At 37.7% G+C, this 21,210-nt stretch overlaps 1 protein-coding gene across 2 annotated transcripts in view; it reads left to right on the forward strand.

Moving 5' to 3' along the window:
* Positions 1–16,873, forward strand: part of LOC149081128 (uncharacterized) — a 77,081-nt gene extending 60,208 nt beyond the window's left edge. The window contains exon 11 of one of the 2 annotated variants that reach the window (XM_089237920.1): positions 16,539–16,873. In XM_089237920.1, coding sequence (XP_089094046.1) covers positions 16,539–16,685 — 147 coding nt within the window. In that variant the 3' untranslated portion in view covers positions 16,686–16,873. The remainder of the gene's footprint in view (positions 1–16,538) is intronic. The other variant, XM_089237921.1, reaches the window with a different exon arrangement.
* Positions 16,874–21,210: the final 4,337 nt, after the last annotated feature.

The following is a 21,210-nucleotide window of genomic DNA, read 5'->3' on the forward strand; positions in this document are numbered from 1 at the left end:
CATTATGTTGATAACTTATAATTTAAAATCATTGTATGAAGTACTTTTTAACTTTTTTGCCTGTGAACTGCAAAAATGCTTCCCGTAACAGAGTGAACACCATTGTAACAGAGTGGATAGAAATGTTCAACTTAGAGTAAACAATCACAATTATTCTAAATATTTTTCAACAATTATATAGACAATATGAAAGGTATCCCAGAGACTCCTCTATGACATCTGAAAAACATCCACGCTATGAGGAAATTCAGAAAATACACCCTCCCCCCCTCGTAGTTTGAATTTTGGCTCAGGCAAAATTTTTAAAATCTGGTCAAAGTGGATGTATGAGATATCTTTGTCATCAGCTCTGAACAGCTTCCTAGCATCATTCATAGTTTTGAGGCACATAACTTTGACCTCCCCATCATCTTCAATGTCAATTTGGGCTACAGCAACGTATCCGTATGTAGATTTATATACACCACCAGATTCAAATTTCATGAGCATAAGAAGACCTGCTTTAATTAGACCAGTTGACATTTCTTCATTACTGTTTCCTTTAAAATCTATAGCATAGTTTTCACTATTTTTTTGAATGTCATTTTCCAGAGATTCAAACTCTGAAATAGTTTGTGGAACTTCCAGTTTTATACTTCTTTGACAAGAGTAAGTTTTCCTTTTTAAAGCATTCACAGATTAGCATTTCTTGCACTAAAGCAAGAGACATCTCTATATTGCAGTAGTCCATTGCCAGTTGCTACTATTTGGTGGCTTGCCATAGTGCCTTTCAGCACAGGTATATCATTCACGATAAATTTTTTTATACCTTTTATTTCTTCATTTTTGATTTCGTACAATTTTATATTGGTGGCATCTTTGAGAATTGTGAAAAACTGAGTGGCATCTGATATGTCATTCCCACATGCAACCAATCTATCAGCTGTCCTTTTCAATACAGCACCAATACCATCAACTGCTGCTTTGCCGTGGTTTGCTTAAAAAAAATTCCAATTACACCTCTTGAAATATTTTGTGACATATTTGTCCAATAAAGAAATTTTTTTCTTTTGTTTGTACTGAGTACAAGGTCCATCAGAAAAACAGTGAACCTCATTTATTTCATATACTTTCATCACTTTCAAAATTGGTTCCAAATGAGCCCAAATAGATGAAGGTCCATGCTCCAAATTTGGTGACACTGAGCAGAATGAAATTGACTTCTCACATTCCGCAACATACAGCACACAGGTATGAAGACATGCTTGATTTCTTGCCCCCCAAAATGATGACTTTGCACTTCTTCAGATAATTTGCAAGTATAATTTTCACTGAAATCCATATGAAGAACAGCTTCATGTTTTGTATGTTTCTAATGCATATTTGATAAGCTCTATACTGGTGTCGGATGTCAAAAATGTGTTTTTTGAACAATTTTATTTCTTTTTAAAGAATATTGATCGAGTCTGTTAGGTTCCACAATCTCTGCTCTTATGTTATTTTTGTAACTTCTACCATTTTGCCATTCTTTTCACTTTTTCTCGTTTGTGCTGCCATTCTTCACGCTGTACAGTACTATTCTTATCCAGCGATATAGAAATTTGATTCATAGATATCATCTTGACAATTGTGACAATTCAAACGTTTCCCATACATACAGGATTTAGACACTCTGCTACACATGGTATCATCAACTATGGTTTCAGGAGATGTTGTTTGGATTAATCTTAGTTTATATAGTGCAATCAATTTATATTTCAAACTACTGTGCTGCCAACATAAGCATGTTTCCCTATTTCCAACTTTTGGCTGAATTATATGAAACGGATGATATCTATAGTTTGTTTCAGGTTAACTTTGCAGTGGAGAGAAAGGTAGAGAGTGTATTCCTTCGCTGCAAAATATAGTTCCCATACATCGGAGGTTTATGATGATCATTTATTTATATAGATTATTTCAAATTTTTTTATGATTTTGAAAAAGATACTGAAAAAATACCATTTTGAACCAATGTATATTCGTTTAAAATTTTTAAATTAGAAAAATATTGGTTACCACTATCAAAAATCCATGGTGAGCTCAAGAACATTTTGGCACGATTTCCAAGAAAATTTCCCCGCCAATATTACTATCGTGCTTTTTTTTTTTGATTGCACAGTTATATATATATATTATATCGACATTTTGTTGAATTTTTTCCGATACAATTTTTCATTCAGTTTTGCATGTAGTTATAGGCCTACACACCCAGACGAATATTCAATCAGTTTTTTTTTTTCTCGCGAAAATAACCTCCAACGAATTCAGATATTCACTCATAGATTACAGCAAGTGTCCCTCTTTCACGACAGCGCCGATACCGTTGTGAGAGGCTCTCTTTATGGGTGTAGGTTACGGTTCCAGACCTCCCTTTTTTTTATGTCTATTTCTTGCCGTGTTCGTAGGATAGGGGTGGTTTCTGAATTCCAATAGCCGATAGCGGAGGGTGTTGACATAAGTAATGTCTCTTTTTCACCCACACCAACTTCCTCCCCCACAGCAGAGGCTGTTCCTCCAGATGCCCCTTCAGTGTCTCTCCAGATAAATATAAATAAGCAAGAGAGAGAGAGAGAGACCCACAATGGTTTAGGCTTGCAGTGTATTTTTTTCTTCTGTGACAGTTGTATCTTTCTTTTCACCAGAGATAGACACACTAAAACGTTCTCCGTTCTTTTTGGCAATAATGCATAAAGCACGTTATTGAAAAAGAAGAGGAATTTTGAATTGCAGGTGGCTTGATGGAGCAACAACAATTAATAAGTAATAGAGCATCTGATAGTTCTACAACGTCAAGTGAGGATTCCATAGAATCAGAATCCGTGAAAAATGACTAAAACTGTAGTGATAATAAGTGGCATCGACGTATACCGTGCGTTTGGGTGGGTGAGCGACGGAAATTTCGGCAAGAAAAGTGAGTAAAAGAATTCTAAATTTTTCTGTATCATTTTTATTATTTTTTGGGGCTATTCCCAAATTCAAACGTGAAAACCGGGTTAACAGGAGTTACTAAGATACTTTTCAATTAAAAAAAAATGATTTCAAAAACCTCACTTTAATTTCTGAAAGTATCGACAATGATTTTTTTTTTCATTAGCTAATTTTTTGTTACTAACTGACTGAAATTTTTTCTACAAGCATTACGTTACATGTAAAAAATATTTTTTTCTGCACGATTGGCGAGAATCAGCCATACCTTACCGAGGCCGATACATAGGTTAAGAGGCTTTCGTTGTCATAGCAACAAGTGATGTGGTTCCCTCATAGCTTCCTCTTCACTGCAAAGTTAACCTGAAACGGACTATAGTCCAATGTCTGAAAGCTACAGTTCCCTCCTTCTTTGGTATATTTTTTATGAATGTTTGATAAATGTATACAGAAGGTCTTCTGCTTTCTAATCCTGCAGTAGCTCTGCTTATATCATCTCGATCAAAGAAAATTTGTAATTTCCTAACGTTATTGATGTTCTCCGCATGTGGGATGAAATTGAATGGTAATTTGATGTTGGTATAAACCATGCGTTTATGTCTCTCACATTAGTGATCCACATTATATCCAGTGAGACTTGGGGGTGGGGATAGAGCCAGGAAACATAAAAATAATATGGGGAAACAATTGTTCTGTACCATAAAATGCAGAATGTATTATCACACACACATATAACAACCTTTATTTATACTAAAATGCCCCTTATGCCACATCTCCCTGGATCTGTGCCTGGCAGTGCTTTTGACGATCTGTACTATTTAACTGAAAGAATAACATGATGGGGAAAATGTGGTAAAGGGTTTAAATTGAATAGAAAAAGATAAGTTATTAAATTTAACTTAAAACTTCAAAACCTTTTAACTAAGAAAACTTTACTTTAAATCATAGTTTCCATTCTGTTGCGTTGGTTGAGTTTTTGGAAGATGTAACAGAATGGACAAATTAGCCTAAATTTTTCATTATAAATTTAAATGATTTGTGAAAACTTTTATTATATTTTGAAGCATATCTCCATGTGCTATCACTAGATGCTGATATAGATGAAAAAAAATCATAATTATTTGTGATAATGACGTAACAGAGTGGACATCTGACAGAGAAAAATCTGGTATTAAAGACATAAAATGAATATTAAGTCATTTTGCAAAAAGGTCAAAACCAAAATTTTTGGTCTAGCATTAAAAGTGAACCTTTCAAGGAGCTCAAAAGTATTATCGATCAGTTTTAATCTGGTATAAAAATATATTTCCCAAATGACCCTAACAGAGTGGACATTTTAAAATAGGAAAATGTTCGGGACACAAAGAAGAAAAAAGTTTTTCATAAAAAAAAATTTTTTCTTAAAATTTTGTTGTTAGTTTTATTCATCTATGGCACATATATAAAATGTGATTCAAAGTTTTCTGAAAAAAAATTCCAGGTTTGCACTAAGTCTCTTTGTTCAACACTTTTTTGAAGCTGGGATAGCCAAATTTTGGCATTTTGCAGGGGTGGGAACTCTGCGCCAATTGCGCCGCACTGCGCCAAAACTAATATCTTGCGCCATCCTGCTCCAATAGCGTATTTTCGCATTTTTCTGCGCCAAATAGCGAATTTTGCTTCAGTATGCCCGGAATTTCGGAAAGGACGCCAAAAAATTTTTGATCCTGCTAGCCACGAAACGTTTCTTTACGAGAAGAGCGTGTTTTATTCCACTATACTTAAACTATCGCCTTAAACTATCGGCCCCTGATCGGGCTTTCCATCGCGAAACCCCGATATTGTCCGTGATCGTGGAACTGAAGATGGTTTGCAATGCCTTTCAGCTTTAAAGTGCAAATTCGAGTGTTTCCATTTAAAACAAAAAGTCGTCACTGGAAGCAGCAGAAATTACTGTAGTCGATTGTCATTGTGTTAAATCCCGATGTTTCGTGAAAAAAATTTTCATTCCGGGAGTGAAAAGCGCATGTCCGCCGAATTACGAATGTTAGTTTAGAAACTTTGCCGAATAACGAGCATTAAATCGGCAATGTTACCGAATAACGAGCGTTAAATCGCCAATGTTGCAGAATAACGAGCGTTAAATCATCGATATCACCAAATAACAAGCGTTAAATGGCCAATCTCGCTAAATAGCAGGTGTCAGATCACCAATCTCGCCAGATAATGAGTGCTCAATCGCCAAACATCGAGTTGATTCTTCCGAAATTCTCTCCCATTTTGCAACAATTCCTTTCCAAGAAAAAAAAAAAATTTAGAACTTATATAATTTTTTTAGCTCATTTGAAGTGCTGCTGTTCAAGGCAGCAAATAGTGCCCTCAGTAAGCAAAAATCATCTTAAATAGACGGGTGCAAAAAATTTTATGACAGCCGCTCTTTCAAACAAGGTGTCAAAAGCCTAAAACACTAAAAACAAAAATCAAGCTGACGAAAAGCTGACGAAAGACGATAAAACAAAAGACAGTGCAGTTTTATTTTGAAAAGGGTTGAGGGTTAACGAAAATATTCTTGTTAATTTCACTGCTCCAATTGATAAATATCTGCTCCGAATCCCATATTTTGCTGCTCCAAATCCCGAATTTGCTGCTCCGAAATGGACTTGGTCACTTCCCACCCCTGCATTTTGTTACAATGATTTAAAAAAAAAATTAGATACCATCTCAAACAAATTAAGAAACACTGCATAACAGAGGATTAAATGAAGAAATCTCTGAAACAGTTTGTACACTTTTTTTTGGGAATGACCCATATATGCATATAAAAACTGTGTATTTTATTTACTGCCAAAATTTTAAAGTGATACAAAACTGATAAATGCTGCTACAAAAACAACATTTTTGCTGCTACGGAAATAAGTTTTCCTGCTACAAAAATCAAATTTACATTTTACACCCCTGAGATTGGATCACTGCTATGGTCTGTGCAAATGCCATAGATTACCCCTGCTTGTAATTGGTAAATCCAGAAACCCCCTGCTTTCAAAAACTTAAATATGAACACATTTCCTGTAAACTGTTATGCCCAAAAAAGTGCTTAGATAGTCCAAACAATTTTTTCAGAACGGTTCCACAGCGTTTTCACGCCTCAAGTTAGAGCTCTCATGGCCGAAAAACAGTTGGTGCAGGAAGCACTGCTGTTAATAAACAATTAAAAAAATTAATAAACAAAAACCACAGTGTCAAGGGATGCTGTTTAGAGCACATGGATGCTAGAATGTTCATCTTCGGATGGAATCAAGAACTTTCAGAAGATTATGATGTTGATTTTTAATGTCTCCCTCCATATATTATGATACAAACATTGATTATATGTGAATTTATATGTGCAATCTATATGTAATATTTTTATTTATTATTCTGAAGATATTTAATAAAATTTCCAGACACACCCATCCTCAGGGAACACTTCGATATCTCAATTAGATGGGAAGCGGGGTGTGTTTGGTTTTCAAAGGTTAATAAACAATACCCCAACACATCTCTCTTGTGAACTCAAAAGTGATGATGGCAAAATAGCATAGCTCTTTCTCCCAGCGAATACAACTCCACTTATCCAGCCTATGGACCAGGGCATAAGTGAAAATATGAAACAACTTTACAACAAAGCTTTTATTGAAGGCTTGCTCTCATCTTATGATGCCATGACTGTAAGATAATTTTGGAAGAGATACAACATGAAGGATGCTATTTTCATTGTCGCCATTGTCTGGGCTGACCTTATATTGATGTTTATATTGATTGTTTTGTGTGTAAAATTATATACAACTAGGGGGCTTTGCCCCCCACCGCCTTTGGCGGCCAACCCCCCCCCCCCCACTTCTCTTCACAACATATCTTGTTTATTTCGTCCCACTTCATCAGCGTGCTATGGAAAGAGACGTGTGAAAGCACCAGCTTACTGAAGAAGCGAATTTTAATAAAAATAATGATAAAGCAACAAAAAAACAAATGAGATTCATCAAGCACCCCCAGAAACTGGGGCCCCAGATTCAATTCGCTGAATTTTAGTGAGGCCCACACTGGATATATCTCGGGCTACTGATGTGTTGCAAATTTTACAATGTTAAACAACAAAAATCAATGAGAAACATCCAGGGGCCCCGAATTAGAACCTATCAACATTCCCATGGAGCACTGACCTGGAAGCTTGTCGGACACACCCCTGTAAGGGGCCACGAAAATTTTTCATTTTTTTCAATTTTGCAACGAATAAAATCCAGGGCCCCACTTCCAGTAGCGGGAACACAATACGCAGATTTTTAGTGGGGAATCCAGACTGGATTTATCTAGGTCTTCCGCTGTTGCAAATTGTATAATGTTAAAAAACAAAAAGAATCAGATTCATCCAGAGCCCCAAAATGAAACCTGTAAACATCGGGCCCCCGACTTGGAAGCTTGTCTGTCATCCCCACTGCGAGTGCCATGAAAAATTTTAATTTGTATTCGTTTTACCAATGAATAAAAGCTAGGGCCCCCAATCAGTTGCCCGTTGTATTCGCATACTTTTAGTGGGGCCCCAGACTGTCTTTATCTCGGGCATCCGCTGTTGCAAATTCTGCAACAGAAAATAATGAGATTCATCCAGGGCCCCCAAAATGAAACCTGTAAACATGGGGCCCCCGACTTGGAAGCTTGTCGGTCATCCCCCGCTGCGATTGCAGTGAAAAATTTTCATTTGTATTCGTTTTACCAACGAATAAAATCCAGGGCCCCCAACCTATTACCCAGGACACCAATTCGCATACTTTTAGTGGGGGGCCCCCAGACTGGCTTTATCTCGGGCATCCGCTGTTGCAAATTCTACTACAGAAAAGAATGAGATTCATCCAGGGCCCCCAAAATGAAGCCTGTACACATGGGGCCCCGACTTGGAAGCTTGTCGGTTATCCCCCGGTGAGAATGCCATGAAAATTTTTCATTTGTATTCGTTTTACCAACGAATAAAATCCAGGACCACCCACGCAACTACCCGTGACCGAATTCGCAAAATTTTTTGGAGCCCCAGACTGGATATATCTCGTGTTTCCGCTATCGCAAATTTTTCAACATTAAAGCAGCAAGAAAACAATGAGATCCATCAAGGGCCGCTGGAAATGAAAACTTTTAACTTTCCCATGAAGGTATACGTACAATCCCCCCTGGGTACCCCGACCATGTGTGTTGGGAGCACTGTTGTTATATGTATATTGTACATATACATACGTCTCGGCATGACCTCCCCCCCCCCCCCCCCCACAAGGGCAGGGCTGACAGGACCAGAACGATTCTTGTCACTTTTTAATTTTTCACACTATAAATTAACCACACGGGGGCCCTGAAAAGCTGGTTTGGGGGCTCGCCATCTAAATTCCAGCCTAAGGGCCCTGCTGTAGGATATGGGAGCCTCTCGATACATGCACATAACATGGTCCCGATGGGTCAAATGGGTCCCAATATGGCTAGAGTTAAATGAATACTTGACCCAAAATCATAACCGACTTCCGTAACACAAAAACGTAACAGATTTCCGTCACTCAAAAACTTCACCCACTTCCGTCACTCGGTTGCTTAGCAACAGGCCCTTTTCGATTTTGTGATTTTATATTATAGAGTAGATATTTATATTATTCACTTTTTAAGGATTTAATTTTCATTTCCGTCCCAAGTCCGAAATTAAATCACATTACTGTACAAATGTATTAAGAGATTTCTGTTATCCGTCACAGAGCTGTAATCCAGACGGTGACAGTTAATCAAAGTTTTACTGTATCTACAATTTTTGAGAAAACATAACTACTCTAACTGCTTTTATTTTAACAACGTGTTAGTTCACTAGAGCCCAGAAGTTCAGGTAAAATGCCATTAACGCCTTTTTTTTGCCCTTTTTTAAATTTTCCCTGTCATAAATGTCTATTTTGACATTGTTTTATGTTACTTCAGAGGCTATATTCTGTAGAATATAGCCTCTGAAGTTCACGAATAAACATAAAACAATGTCAAAATAGACATTGGATAAAGATGTAGAAATTGGATATTTTTATCACTAAAAACTTAGAAACGAAGGTTTTTTTTCAGTTTTCAACCTGTAGCATTACACTATAAAAGTTTTAGAAAAGTTATTTTATAAAATTGGAAAAACGCAACCAATAAGCATATTGGTAATACTCGAGTAGATGTAACCAATAGGCTTATTGGGGTTTTTTTTCAAGTCTTGTAGAAGATCTTTTATCAAACTTTTATAGTGTAATCCCGGCCTTAGTATTAATTTCTCTCAACAAGCCCTCCTAGTCTCATTTGAACACAGGCATTTGTACCAGAGAGACAGGGAAATTAGTGTCAGGCATAGAAGTAACAGAGACATTTCATCTCTGCTATACATAGCAGATATAAGTAGCAAGCAAAATACTGTCGAATTAAAGCAAACTATGTAAGTGACCCATGTTTAATATGGGCTATGGATAGCTAACCAATAACTGTCCCAATTGTTCATCAGGTGACATCATGGCTCACATAGGAGGGGAGGGGAGTAGAGGTTGGCAGGGCCCCGTGACGTGTGTTGTTTTCATTTTATTTTTCTAAACCATAACTGCACTGCAAACAACCATGGCAAATTACTTTAAATATGCAAAAATGATCTCCAGAATTTTGCAGATTTTCTTTCTTTTTTCGAATAGATGCAAACCGATCGAATACAAAGCTCGATATGTAAAAATTTTGAGAAACATGTTATTATGAAAATGTTTTTAAAAATAATTCCATATAAAAAAACATTATGCAAGGTGCATAGCTAACAGCTAGCACCACAATTTACTGGTGAACCGTTGATTCTAGAAGCATACTTCCCTTTAGAGAAAGTATCCAAATGACTTGTGAACCTCAGATACGTTATTCATGTTACAAAGGATTGTATAGTAGGGTGGAACGAAAAAAATGAAATTGCCATTGTAATAGAATTTAAAATATGCCTTTGTGTGAAGAAATGCCATTCCTAATTTTTTTTCCCAAAATTCAAACTTCTTGAGATTCCTCATCGCCCCTAAAGTTTTACACACGTGTGGAATTCTGTAACATGACACCACGGAGGAGGCTTTCCTATTCCCCTGAACACGTGATACGTTCAGTGAACTCAATGTTTTTCCCTTGTTTTCAGTATTCATTTGCAATCTTACCCCTTAACTAAGAGGGTGTATAGCAGTTGTGACATTTTATGACAGAGGTTCTCAACCAGTGCTCTGAAGAGCCCTTGGGGCTCCGCGGCCACTCGAGGGAAATAAAATAAATTAGCAAATTTGATAAGTTAATAAAAAAAAAAGAGGCTTACAGGGTTCTACCATAAAAACTATTCACAAAAAGGGCTCCGCGAGTCAAAAAAGGTTGAGAACTACTGTTTTAGAAAATCTTAAAGAGTTGGATTCTCGTGTCTTGTCCACCTACGACGATATTATCCTTTGTTATTTGCTGACTCAACGCAATATGAAGGCACAACAATCAAGAAAAGATCCAGCTATTGCAGACATTTTTGAAATTATCGTGCCAAAGATAGAAAATATTTGGAAAACTGCTTCAATTACTACGGTTTCTCACCAACAGATATGCAAAATTTTCAAAGATTTTACTGTAAATACAAGAATCTTCAGAAAAATATGAGAGCAGGGAAAGGTTCTCAAACTTTCAAGTTGAACTTGAAATCTTTTCAGTGTGAAGCACGGGAATTGTTTGACATTGCAGCATGCAAATGTGATTTTGAAGACTAAGTGTGACATGTTGAGTAAGGGGTCCCAAATTTAGAGCAAGATTTCTGGCTAGATCAAAGAAATACACGCAAGATGGCCATTGATCGAGTAATGTCCTAACATCGAGGAAATTTGTAAACAAAGGAAAATGAAAATGGTATCCCATTTGAAGTTATCTCAAAAAGAAACGACGGAAACTAGTTCATCAACCACTGAAAACTCGTCTATACCCAACGATTCTGAGGGAAGTGACCTATATGAACCGAAACACAGTTTATCGTTGAAGTTAGCATTTCCATCTATCAGTACTGAAGCTGGTCCATCAATCGATGCCGAAGAAAGTACTTCATTTGCTTTAGAAGTTCTACCATCATCCTCACAGATGAGAACTAAATTACCAAATGTTGCTCTTGCTTGTGATAGAACTGGTGTGTCTGATCGATCAGCTGCAATTATTGCGAATTCTGTGCTGGAAGATGTTGAGTTATTGACGAAAGAGAAGCCAAATATGACAATAGACTGGATGAAAATAAGGCGTGAAAGAGCATCACAGAGAGTTCTTTTGCAACATAAATTCCTAGAACAAAATGTGCGAGGAATATATTTTGATGGTCGAAAAGACAAAACCTTAATGTCAAAGAAGGTGATTCTTTCCATAGAAGAACCATATCTGAAGAACACATAACTATATTGCAGGAACCTGGGTTAATTTATCTCGGTCACACAACTCCAAGAAGCAGTAGAGCAAGGGATATAAAATCATCAATCCTAGGCTTTTTGAAGCAAGATTTCGATACGAAGGAATTGATGGCGATCGTATGCGACGGGACTGTTACCAATACTGGTTATAAAAATAGATCCCTTGCAATGTTTTATTTGTCTTTTTCAATTCAATGAGTTACCTCTAAGGCATCTTGTGAAGCATCTAGATATATGTTCAATCAGTCCATATGGGCTTCAAGATGATATCGGAAAAAGTTTGGAAAATTGTGAAAGATTACCTATTGTGAAATTTAAACCAATCTCTAATAACCTTCCGATAATGGACAGTGACAACAATGATTTAAGTGCAGATCAGAGATATCTCGTGGAAATAGTACGGGCAATAGAAATGGGTGATTTACGTGCTTCGTTATCAAATCGTCATCCAGGTAAACTTTCGCATGCTAGGTGGCTAACGACAGCTAATGCTATTTTAAGAAATAGTAACAGAAAAGCCCAATGAAAATCTCATCATTTTGACTGAATACATAACGAAAGTTTGCTCACCAATGTGGTTCAATATTAAGATAAAGTCATCGTGTGTGTGCCGATGGGGCAAGACATTTGTTCAATTTAGTGGAGTTATCCAGGTTTTTACCTGCATCATTGACCCAGTTATTCAAAGGAAAACTTTCTACGCCTACCCAGAGAATTTAATCCTCTCATTACTCTCAGATGAAGATCTCATTTACAAAGAACTGAGAATCAAGAGAATTTTAAAAATTAAAAATGAATGATTATCAGAAGCAGAAATCCGTACATTCCATGTTCCGAAAAGAACATTTCTGCTAAGCACTATTCGGAACTAATTGCATGTGATCAAGTGCGAGTGACTGAACCACCTATTATAAAAAAATCAGGCAGGAACTGGACCCACAATAATTATCTGAACCTGCTTTTCCATCTATATCAAATTTTCCGTGTGACACACAAGCAGTTGAACGGTACGTATGATTCGTAACTGAAGCATCACTTGCTGTATCAACAACAGAGAGTCATGAAGGCTTCATTCAAGCCGGAATAAAATCAAGGAGTACTCTCCCATCGTTTGAAAAAAAGTTGACTATTTTGCAAAAAAGTGAAATGTAATAACAGTGTGATAACAAAGGAAGCAATAGAGGCATTCTCCTGACACCTATATCGTCAAACTATGTTTTTTTTATTTTTTATATATAATTTGGAACATGGTTATAGTTTTGTCCCCACCCCCCAAAAAGGGTTTTTATATATATATATATATATATATATATATATATATATATATATATATATATATATATATATATATATATATATATATATATATATGTTTAAAAAGATTTTTATAATGTGTACTTAGAAAAGTCTTTTTGCTCGACCTTTAGGGTCTGTGAGGAACCTCAAGATATTAAAATATTTTCCTAGATTTTGGTATAATGTCTTAAAACCTTGAAAGGCATCTTTTCAATACTAAGGCCAGGGTTCGTGCGGTGCTTAAAAATCATTAATTTTCATTTCCTTTTTAAGGGCCTTAAAAACTCCTTAAAATCCTTCCAGCTGTTTCTAAAAAAAAGTCGACTTTCCCCCGCTCTCGATTTTGTCCCCGAAAATCGGATTGTGGTAACTGCAGCTCTTTATTCAAATTATCGGCCCCTCATCGGGCTCTTTATCGTGAACCCCGATCATATCCTTGATCGTACAGCTGAAGATGGTTTACTCTAGTCCAGTGTTTCTCAACAACCGACCGCGGTTTCCGTTTTCAAAAAAAGAAAAAAAATCACCACTACAAGCAGCAGAAATTACTATGGTCGATCGTCATTGCGTCAAATCCCGATATTTCGTGGGAAAAAAATTCATTTCATGAATAAGAGCTAGTCCGCTGAATTATGAGAGTTAATTTGTAAATTTCGCCAAATAACGAGTGCTAAATCGCCAAACATCGTGTTGTATGTCCTGAAATTTGCTCTCATTTTGCAATTTTTTTTTGAGTATAACTGAAAAACAAGAAGGTAAATTGCAAAACCTAATTTTAAAGAATTTGTGTATGTGTTGATCCACTTTGAGCGAGAGATGAATAAAGAGGAAAAATATAATTTTGTAAGAAAAATCTTTATCAGCTGTGGATTTTTATTTTGAATAATTGGGGGAGGAGGAATGAATATCATTTTTAGAATTTATGTGATGCTGTTATGAGTTATATTTTTGACCGAAACTTCAAAGTTTTAGAATACTTAAGTGACAACAGAGAAGTATGTATGTAGATTGATTATTTTATGAATTCTTATGATGCTGGGTAACTAATCAAAAGTTGTAATTTCTGAACCACTTCTACGTCTATATTTTTGAGAAGAGGGAAAATTTGAAAAAGTTGTTACCCTGTCTCTCCTGAGGCCAACAAAAAAAATCTCGCGTGCCTAAGTACGATATTCGCCGAGATGTTTGAATTCAACAAATAGAGAAAAGTTGGGAAGAACAGCATAAACTAACAGGCAAGACTTTTTTTCCCTCATTTATGCTGTTCTTTCCCAACTTTTTGTCGTGCGCTTATCAAGGCATACTAATAATTATCAGTACTCTACGTTACACACTTGCATGTCTTTATCGTAGAATTACATGCGACATACATGACACTGAAATATTGAAAGGGCATTGCGAAAATAATCGTGATACTTCACCTTCATTTAGAGAATTACAAGTTAATTTTATTCATGGTTGTCCCTAATCGTGATACATTACACAAAGATAACTCGATATAGAATATAAACGAATAAAAACACTCTCACAGAGTACAGTAGGATTTATACAGAAAAAGGTCACTCATAATAATCAATAATGAAATTTGGTCAACTCACCCATCATCACCTTTCACTGGCGATCAGCTCTGTAGTTTAAGGTTACCCTGGGGATTTATCTTCAGTTTTCCGAAAGAGAGTGTTCACATTTTAACACGCGACTTCACACTATCAGCCCAGATCACTCTATGCCGGAAAACGTGATCAGTACAAACTGTATATCGATTTAAACTCTCCTGATTGGTTGAGTATGATCGCCTGACAACCAACAAGGGCGCTGATTAGCTCAGAGGCACGTTTTAAAAAACGTGACTTTTCCTACTGTCTGAAATGTGTCATCATGGTGCGCAATCTTGTACGTATCTCAATACAAGAAAAATGCGTTGTAGAATTTCTAAGGCAAAGAAGAAAAGAAAGAAAAAAACCCCAGACGTTTTGTTTTCCTGATGTATTTATGGGTGATTGAATTTGAGATGTTTGAATTCAAAAATTTGAGAAAAGTTGGAAAGAACAGCATAAACTAACAGGAAATGCTTTTTTCCCTTGTTTATGCTGTTCTTTCGCAACTTATTTCCAATGTTTGAATTCCAAGTATCTCAGCGAATATCACATTTAGTCACGTAGTTTTTTTTGCCTCAGGAGAGAGAGAGCAACACCTTTTTAGTTGAGTTTTTGAAGACGGTGTTCTCATAAAAGGTTAATTTTTGTATTTTAACAACTATACAACCCCTTACATCATGAATAACTGAGTTCTACAAGATATATGGATACTTTTTTCTAATCGGAAGTATGGGATCCTTCAAATATTACCTCAGCATCGATGGGGGGGGGGGGGTTGATTTGCTGACTTTTGATGACAAGGAGGAGGGGGGTTTGGGTGATGCTTATACGTCATCAACCACCCTTTATAAAAATGGGAAATATTCTCGATGTACTTACTCAGTGCGTCATAAACGACAAAAACTATTCGATAGTTTGTAGGCACTTGAACTAACATTCTCCCCATTAATAAGTCCTCTTGAGGACCACTTTAATGATCTCTAAATATTCCGCGGATCCCTCAAATGATCTGGAAATGTGTTCGGGCCGCTTAAATGCTCTGAAACTGTACCATGCGTCACTCAAGTGATCTGTAATCATGCCGTGGGTAACTTGAATGATGTAGAACCGTACTGGGGTTTAATGAGTCTGTAAATGTGCTACTTAGTTCATTTTTACAGAATTAGGTCTGAGGTTGCAAGCCACGTCAGATAACCCCCAGAGCCATATTTGGTCCGTTCGCCGAGGGTTTACTATATATGGCTTTGGCCGGGATTACGCTATAAAAGTTTGATAATAGCTCTTTTATAAAACTTAAAAAATCCAACCATTAAGCATATTGGTTACATTCGAGCAAATGCAACCGATGATCTTATTGGTTGCATTTTTCAAGTTTTATAAAATAACTTTTCTAAAACTTTTATAGTGTAATGCCGACCTTAGAGGGTGTGTCGCAAAGAATTTCTTAAAAATAAATTTTCAGTTTTTAGCCTATAGCATTGAAGTTAACAGAAATTTATTATACCATACAATGTAAAGTTATTTTCTTCCGAAATTTTTTTGCATTAAAAAAATAAATTTTTTTATCGTCGGGGCGGCACGAGCCTTCGCGTACGTCTCTGATCCCATCAATATAAGTTAGGAGGTAGGGGGCGAAGATGAAATTTTTCTCACAAGGGGAATTATGGAATCGCCCTGTATAATTATTCTTTGATTCCAGCTAGCACTATTTCGCATGTCAGAAAATTGTATGTAAAGCATTTTATCAAATCAAATTCCGACCACATCTTGAAAGACCACAAAAGTTTTCTTTTTACAAGATAAATAATGCAGTTATTATAATCTATAATTGAAACAGTACATTCAGTGGTGAAACTAGTTTTGAGGCGCTTAATGTCATATAGCTTTCCATTAATTATAAATGCCTTTTTTTATTGCCTATTTTAGGCAGTTTTAGTGTCTTTTTGCCTGTTTATTTTGATCATTTTTAGTGCCTAAACTTCCGGGCTCAGTTAATCACAGATTAGTTTGAAGTGAAAGTCAAGAATGTGTGTGTTGTGTGTGCTGACATCACTGCCATAAAAATCTAAACTGCAGAATTCACCAGAAACCCTATCAATTTAATATTTCTGTTGTGTTCTAGTTTCTTATTTTTGGCATTGTTTACTTCATATCTCATTGTTTTACGGCAGTTGTCATTTTAGTTGCTTTCAAACTTGTGTATGACCAAAAGAAAAGCAATATTTGAAATTGATATTTTAATTTGTTGCAGGAGCAAGTCAATCTTCTTAACAAAGTAGATGAGTTGTCTAGATCTTTGAATAGCTTGTGCCAAGATCTGTTTCCTTTGCCTCTCAGTAGAAGTTTGTCTATAAATCGCTCTCATTCCTCATCAGAACTTAGTAAAATGAAATCTTGATGCAGAACAAGTTCTGATTTATGAAAGGGATTCGATTCTCCCTGATATATTGTTTGTTCCCTGTGTATATGAAGATATATATATATATAATTGGATAAATATATGTATACAGTTTTAATGTTAATGGTTCAGCACCGCTCTCTACTCTGATGCTATTATAAATAAACATTTTTTTTCTTTTTTGATTAGGTTATTAGTTACTCAGTTTTATTTTAGTATTGTTTCCCTCCTTCCATTACTGAAAGCTTTGAAATGCACCTTAGAATTATGTACTCAAGTTAACAAAAATTTGTGTTGGAAGAGGAATGGGGGGAGTTGCATTTTATGCTGCAAGTTCCATATACGCGTACTACACTGGCCAGTAAGACTGGTACAGATGAGAGCGTGTGCAAATAAGCGAGAAATGCAACCGATGACGTAACTCGATCTTGTCAGCAGTGCCTATATAACACGATAGTGCAGCCCTAGTACAGGGAAGCTGTTAGATCGGTTTCTGCTGCTACATTGGTAGGTTATCACGATTTAAGTGACTTCGGAGTCGGAACTCGTGAGATGGGTCACAACGTTTTTGAGTTAGAGATGAAGTTTTTATTTTCGCGCACGAACATCGCAAGAGTGTACCATGAATATAAGGAACCGGGAAAAACATTACCTCTCCGACAGAGGTGTGGGTGGAAAAAAAGACCCCGAAAGAACGGGACCATCGACTGCTGACAAGAATTGTTTCAAGAAATAGACGTGCTACACTGCCTCGAATCTATATATTTTAATGTTGGGAGGGCATCAACAATTGTCAGCGTGCGAACGGTCCCTCCATGATATGGGTTTCGGAGCCGAACACCCACTCTAGTACGTTTGAACGTTTGATGTCTGCAACGCACAAAACTACGAGTCCCGCCAGTACCGCCATTGGACTGTTGACAACTGGAAATGTAACTGTAAGGACCCGTGGCGGATGGAAATGAATTACTCCATCCGTGATAAGTGCTTAAAAATCAATATTTGGAATTTTTTATTTAAAATTTCACTTTGAAATCAAGTCGGATCGTTTGGGGTCGGCCGGAGGTCATCGGACGTGGTGCAGTACATCTATCCGGTCTGACGGGTAGTTTCACCGAGAGGTGCTCAGTGACTACTTACATGGAAACAACATGGTGTTGCTGTCACCCTTTGACGATTCCGGAAAGACGAAAGAAATTCGTTCTATATGCAAATATATGTATGTAGTCGGCAGTTATTGGTCATTTCTCCTTTAGTCGGCCGTATATCGTATGTATACCAATAGCAACAGCGATATCGTCTCACTCCCATTCAACCGTACTGTCTCTCTCTCACTTCGTCGCTTGCTGGCCAACTCAACCAGGGAAGGCAGGAGCTCTGAGCAATGGGGTAACTCTACCGCCCTCGTAATCCTGTACTCCACTCCAGACCATTTCATCCTGTAAGGCTCCAGGAGGTAAAGTAACCGTCAACGCAGGAATTGATGAGCTGACTTCGGACAGAGATACGGACGAGTAACGTTGCGACTTATGGTGAAAATAATTAACTCAATATCTAAGTTTGAAAATTTGAATTTCTAAAGGTATAAATTCATCCTGTGTAAAATGAAGGAATATTTTACTGTTTTTAATTGTGTATTATTTTAATATTTCCTGCCCTGAGTTCGACTCCTTATCGTTTTGGATTGTCTTTTGATACTCACTTGAACCGGAAGTGTGATGACGACCACGCTTTCGTCACAGAAACATGTTGCCTGGTCTGTCGCATTTCTTTTTGAACTGTTTAAGTTGGTGGAGGCTCTGTCATGGTATAGGGCGTGTGTAGTTGGCATGATATGGGACTCCTGAGGCTACAGACGACTCTAAAAAGTGACCTGTACGTAAACAACCTTTCTGATCACTTACACCCATTCATATCCTGAGTGCATTCCGACGGCCTTGGTCAATTCCAGCAGGACAATGCGACAGCGCACGGAAGTTCTGCGTGCTCGAGGAGGACCTACATGATATTAGATGGGTGTGTGTGTGGGTGTGCTCGTTTTTCTGTGACTTCAATGTATTTGGAAAGGCAAACCCAGATAGTTCATTCCTTATTACAAACAGAATCCAACTTAATGGTGCCCGCATTTTTGCAGTTTATTTTTAATTCAAGTTTGCATAGTGAGATATTTCTTTCCGAAAAATTATCAAAAGAGAGATTTGTTATACTTAAACTAATTAAACGAATAACTTGTATTGCTGTTTTCTTATACAGCCAAAAAAAACTCGAAAAAATTCTCTTGATGTATACAGGGTGCATTGGTACAGCTGCTATTTACGGGGGGGGGCGCTTAGCGGGCCCAAGGGGGCAAATTTGAGGAATGATTGGCCGAGAAAATTAGTAGAAGGGGGAAAGAGTGGTAAAATCGTAACCAACCTCTGCCTAGAGCAGCGTTTCCCAAAGTGAGCAATATCGCACCTTGGGGCCATGGAATGGTCTGGGGGCGGTAGAAGCTGTGGTTTTAGTATAGGATCTTATGTGGGAAGATTTGAGTTATGAGGCGATGGGAACAAAAAAAATTTTTTAAGAAGGGGATGAAGGAACAAAAGGTTTGGAAAACTATGGCCTAAAGAGTGAGGGACCAGGTCAGTGAGTAACCTAGAACAAAGATTGACAAATCAAAAAGTAATTTAGGCACCAATCAAAATTCTAAGGGCCAAGCATATATTTTTTCCCTATAAAAGTAATGGTTTTTTTTTCCCACGTTGTCCACGACTCAGCAATCCTTTTCCATGTTGGTAGACACACTGGTATAATTTCCAAAACCTTTATGTTGTCCTAACATTCCAATTTAGTAATCAAACATATAAAATTTTAGGCACCAATGCCAATTTTCGTCGTGGTGACCTGGCGCCTGGAATTTGTCAAGGCCTGTGCTAGAGCATGTGCAGGCACGTGAATGACCAAAAGAGTAACCGAGAGAGAGAGACCTGGTCGGTGAGCGAACAAAACTAAACGTTAACTAGAACGGGTGCAAGCATGTGAATGACCTACAGCGTGTGGAAGCATGTTTATGATCAAAAGGAAAACCAGAGTGAGGGACCTGGTCAGTGATAGTGATAGGAACCGAGAGACACTCAGGCTCTGTCACACTCAGTGATATAAGCACATTGTCCCTGGGGACTCGGGTGCCTCCGGGGAAACCTAACCATTTATTGATCTTGAGAAAGATATATTACATACATGGGCAGGTGCCATTACGCACCTCGCCAGTAAACAAGTATAAAATTTGTAATCGAAAAATGGTGATTCTGTAAATAAATCACAATTGTAAATCACAGGTTATAAATCACATAATAATCGTCATAATCGGGACACATAGTTCTTGATAAAATGTGATCTGCTTCTGTTCAGGGATTTTCATTGGATCAGTAACTATCACATCAATGAAAGCTGTCAATCTACTGCTGGGTTGATCTAATCGCTGCACCGTGTAGTTTGATTTGGTCCAAAGACATTCGTCAGTAATTGCTGCCTGTATCCAGCTTTTCGATAAGCCAGCGTGGATCAAACTATTCTCGACTACTCAGGCTCTTCTTCCTCTTCTCTAAACAGATGTACGAGATCACTGTCTGGGTGTAGTTGACGTCGTAGTCTAGTGGATCTCCTAACTGGTTCTGGCTCCGGGACTGTAGTTCTGATATCCTCAGGGTGCTGCTCTAGAAAGCGGACCAGTTTACGTATTTTACTTTTCGAATCTTCCCGCTTCAGGATGCACTCAAGCCAAGGTATTCGCAGATGTTCAGCTGGCTCTCTGAAGTGGAAAGCCGTTGTCTTGGGGCATAGAGTTGCGTAGTGAAGAAGCGTGCCTATGGCCAAACATGAGCATTTATCACTGGGGATTGATTTGAACCTATGAAGGTTAGCCGGAAATGGACCATGGCCCGTTACGAACATAATCATCTCACGTGACCATTTATGGTTCCGAGGCGTTACATGTCGCAGGGTGCTATGAGTTGATCGACCGGGCTCTGTGTTGTCATCCCACCTCTGTTGCCATTTATTCATTAGATCCTTCCATAGGATTGCTTTGGCGTGTGATGCGGGAAGCAGCAGATCACCTGTAATGATTTCGCATTCGGTAGCTTCCTTCGCCGCGGTATCCGCCCCATTGGCCTATATGTGCTTTTACCCAAGAGAGGCTTATTCTGGTGTGATTGCAGAGAAGCTTTCTTATTGTCCTAGCCATTTGTGTAATGTGGTGTGTGTGTGTGTGTGTGTGTGTATAATGTGATAGGCCTCCTCGTGGTGCACCCTGGGTAATGCTAAATCTATCACACGTCATTGTCATCGCTTATTTGTGCTCATATCCTACACTTTCAATAGCCCAGATTACATGTTTTTTTCTACACATCTTGCAGTACTTGTCTTGCGTCTTGTTTTGTCCTGTACATGTTTATGTCTTGTGTCCAACCCCTCATTGTGGACCCCGCTTAGGCGGAGAGGGGTCCTCCCAGACGGGGCGTTGCTTCTAGCGTATGCTCTG

The sequence above is a fragment of the Pholcus phalangioides genome, unplaced genomic scaffold, assembly GCF_987345545.1.
Source record: "Pholcus phalangioides strain wild (caught in Gottingen) unplaced genomic scaffold, Ppha-v1.0 ptg000010l_1, whole genome shotgun sequence".
Taxonomy (NCBI): Eukaryota; Metazoa; Arthropoda; class Arachnida; order Araneae; family Pholcidae; genus Pholcus; species Pholcus phalangioides.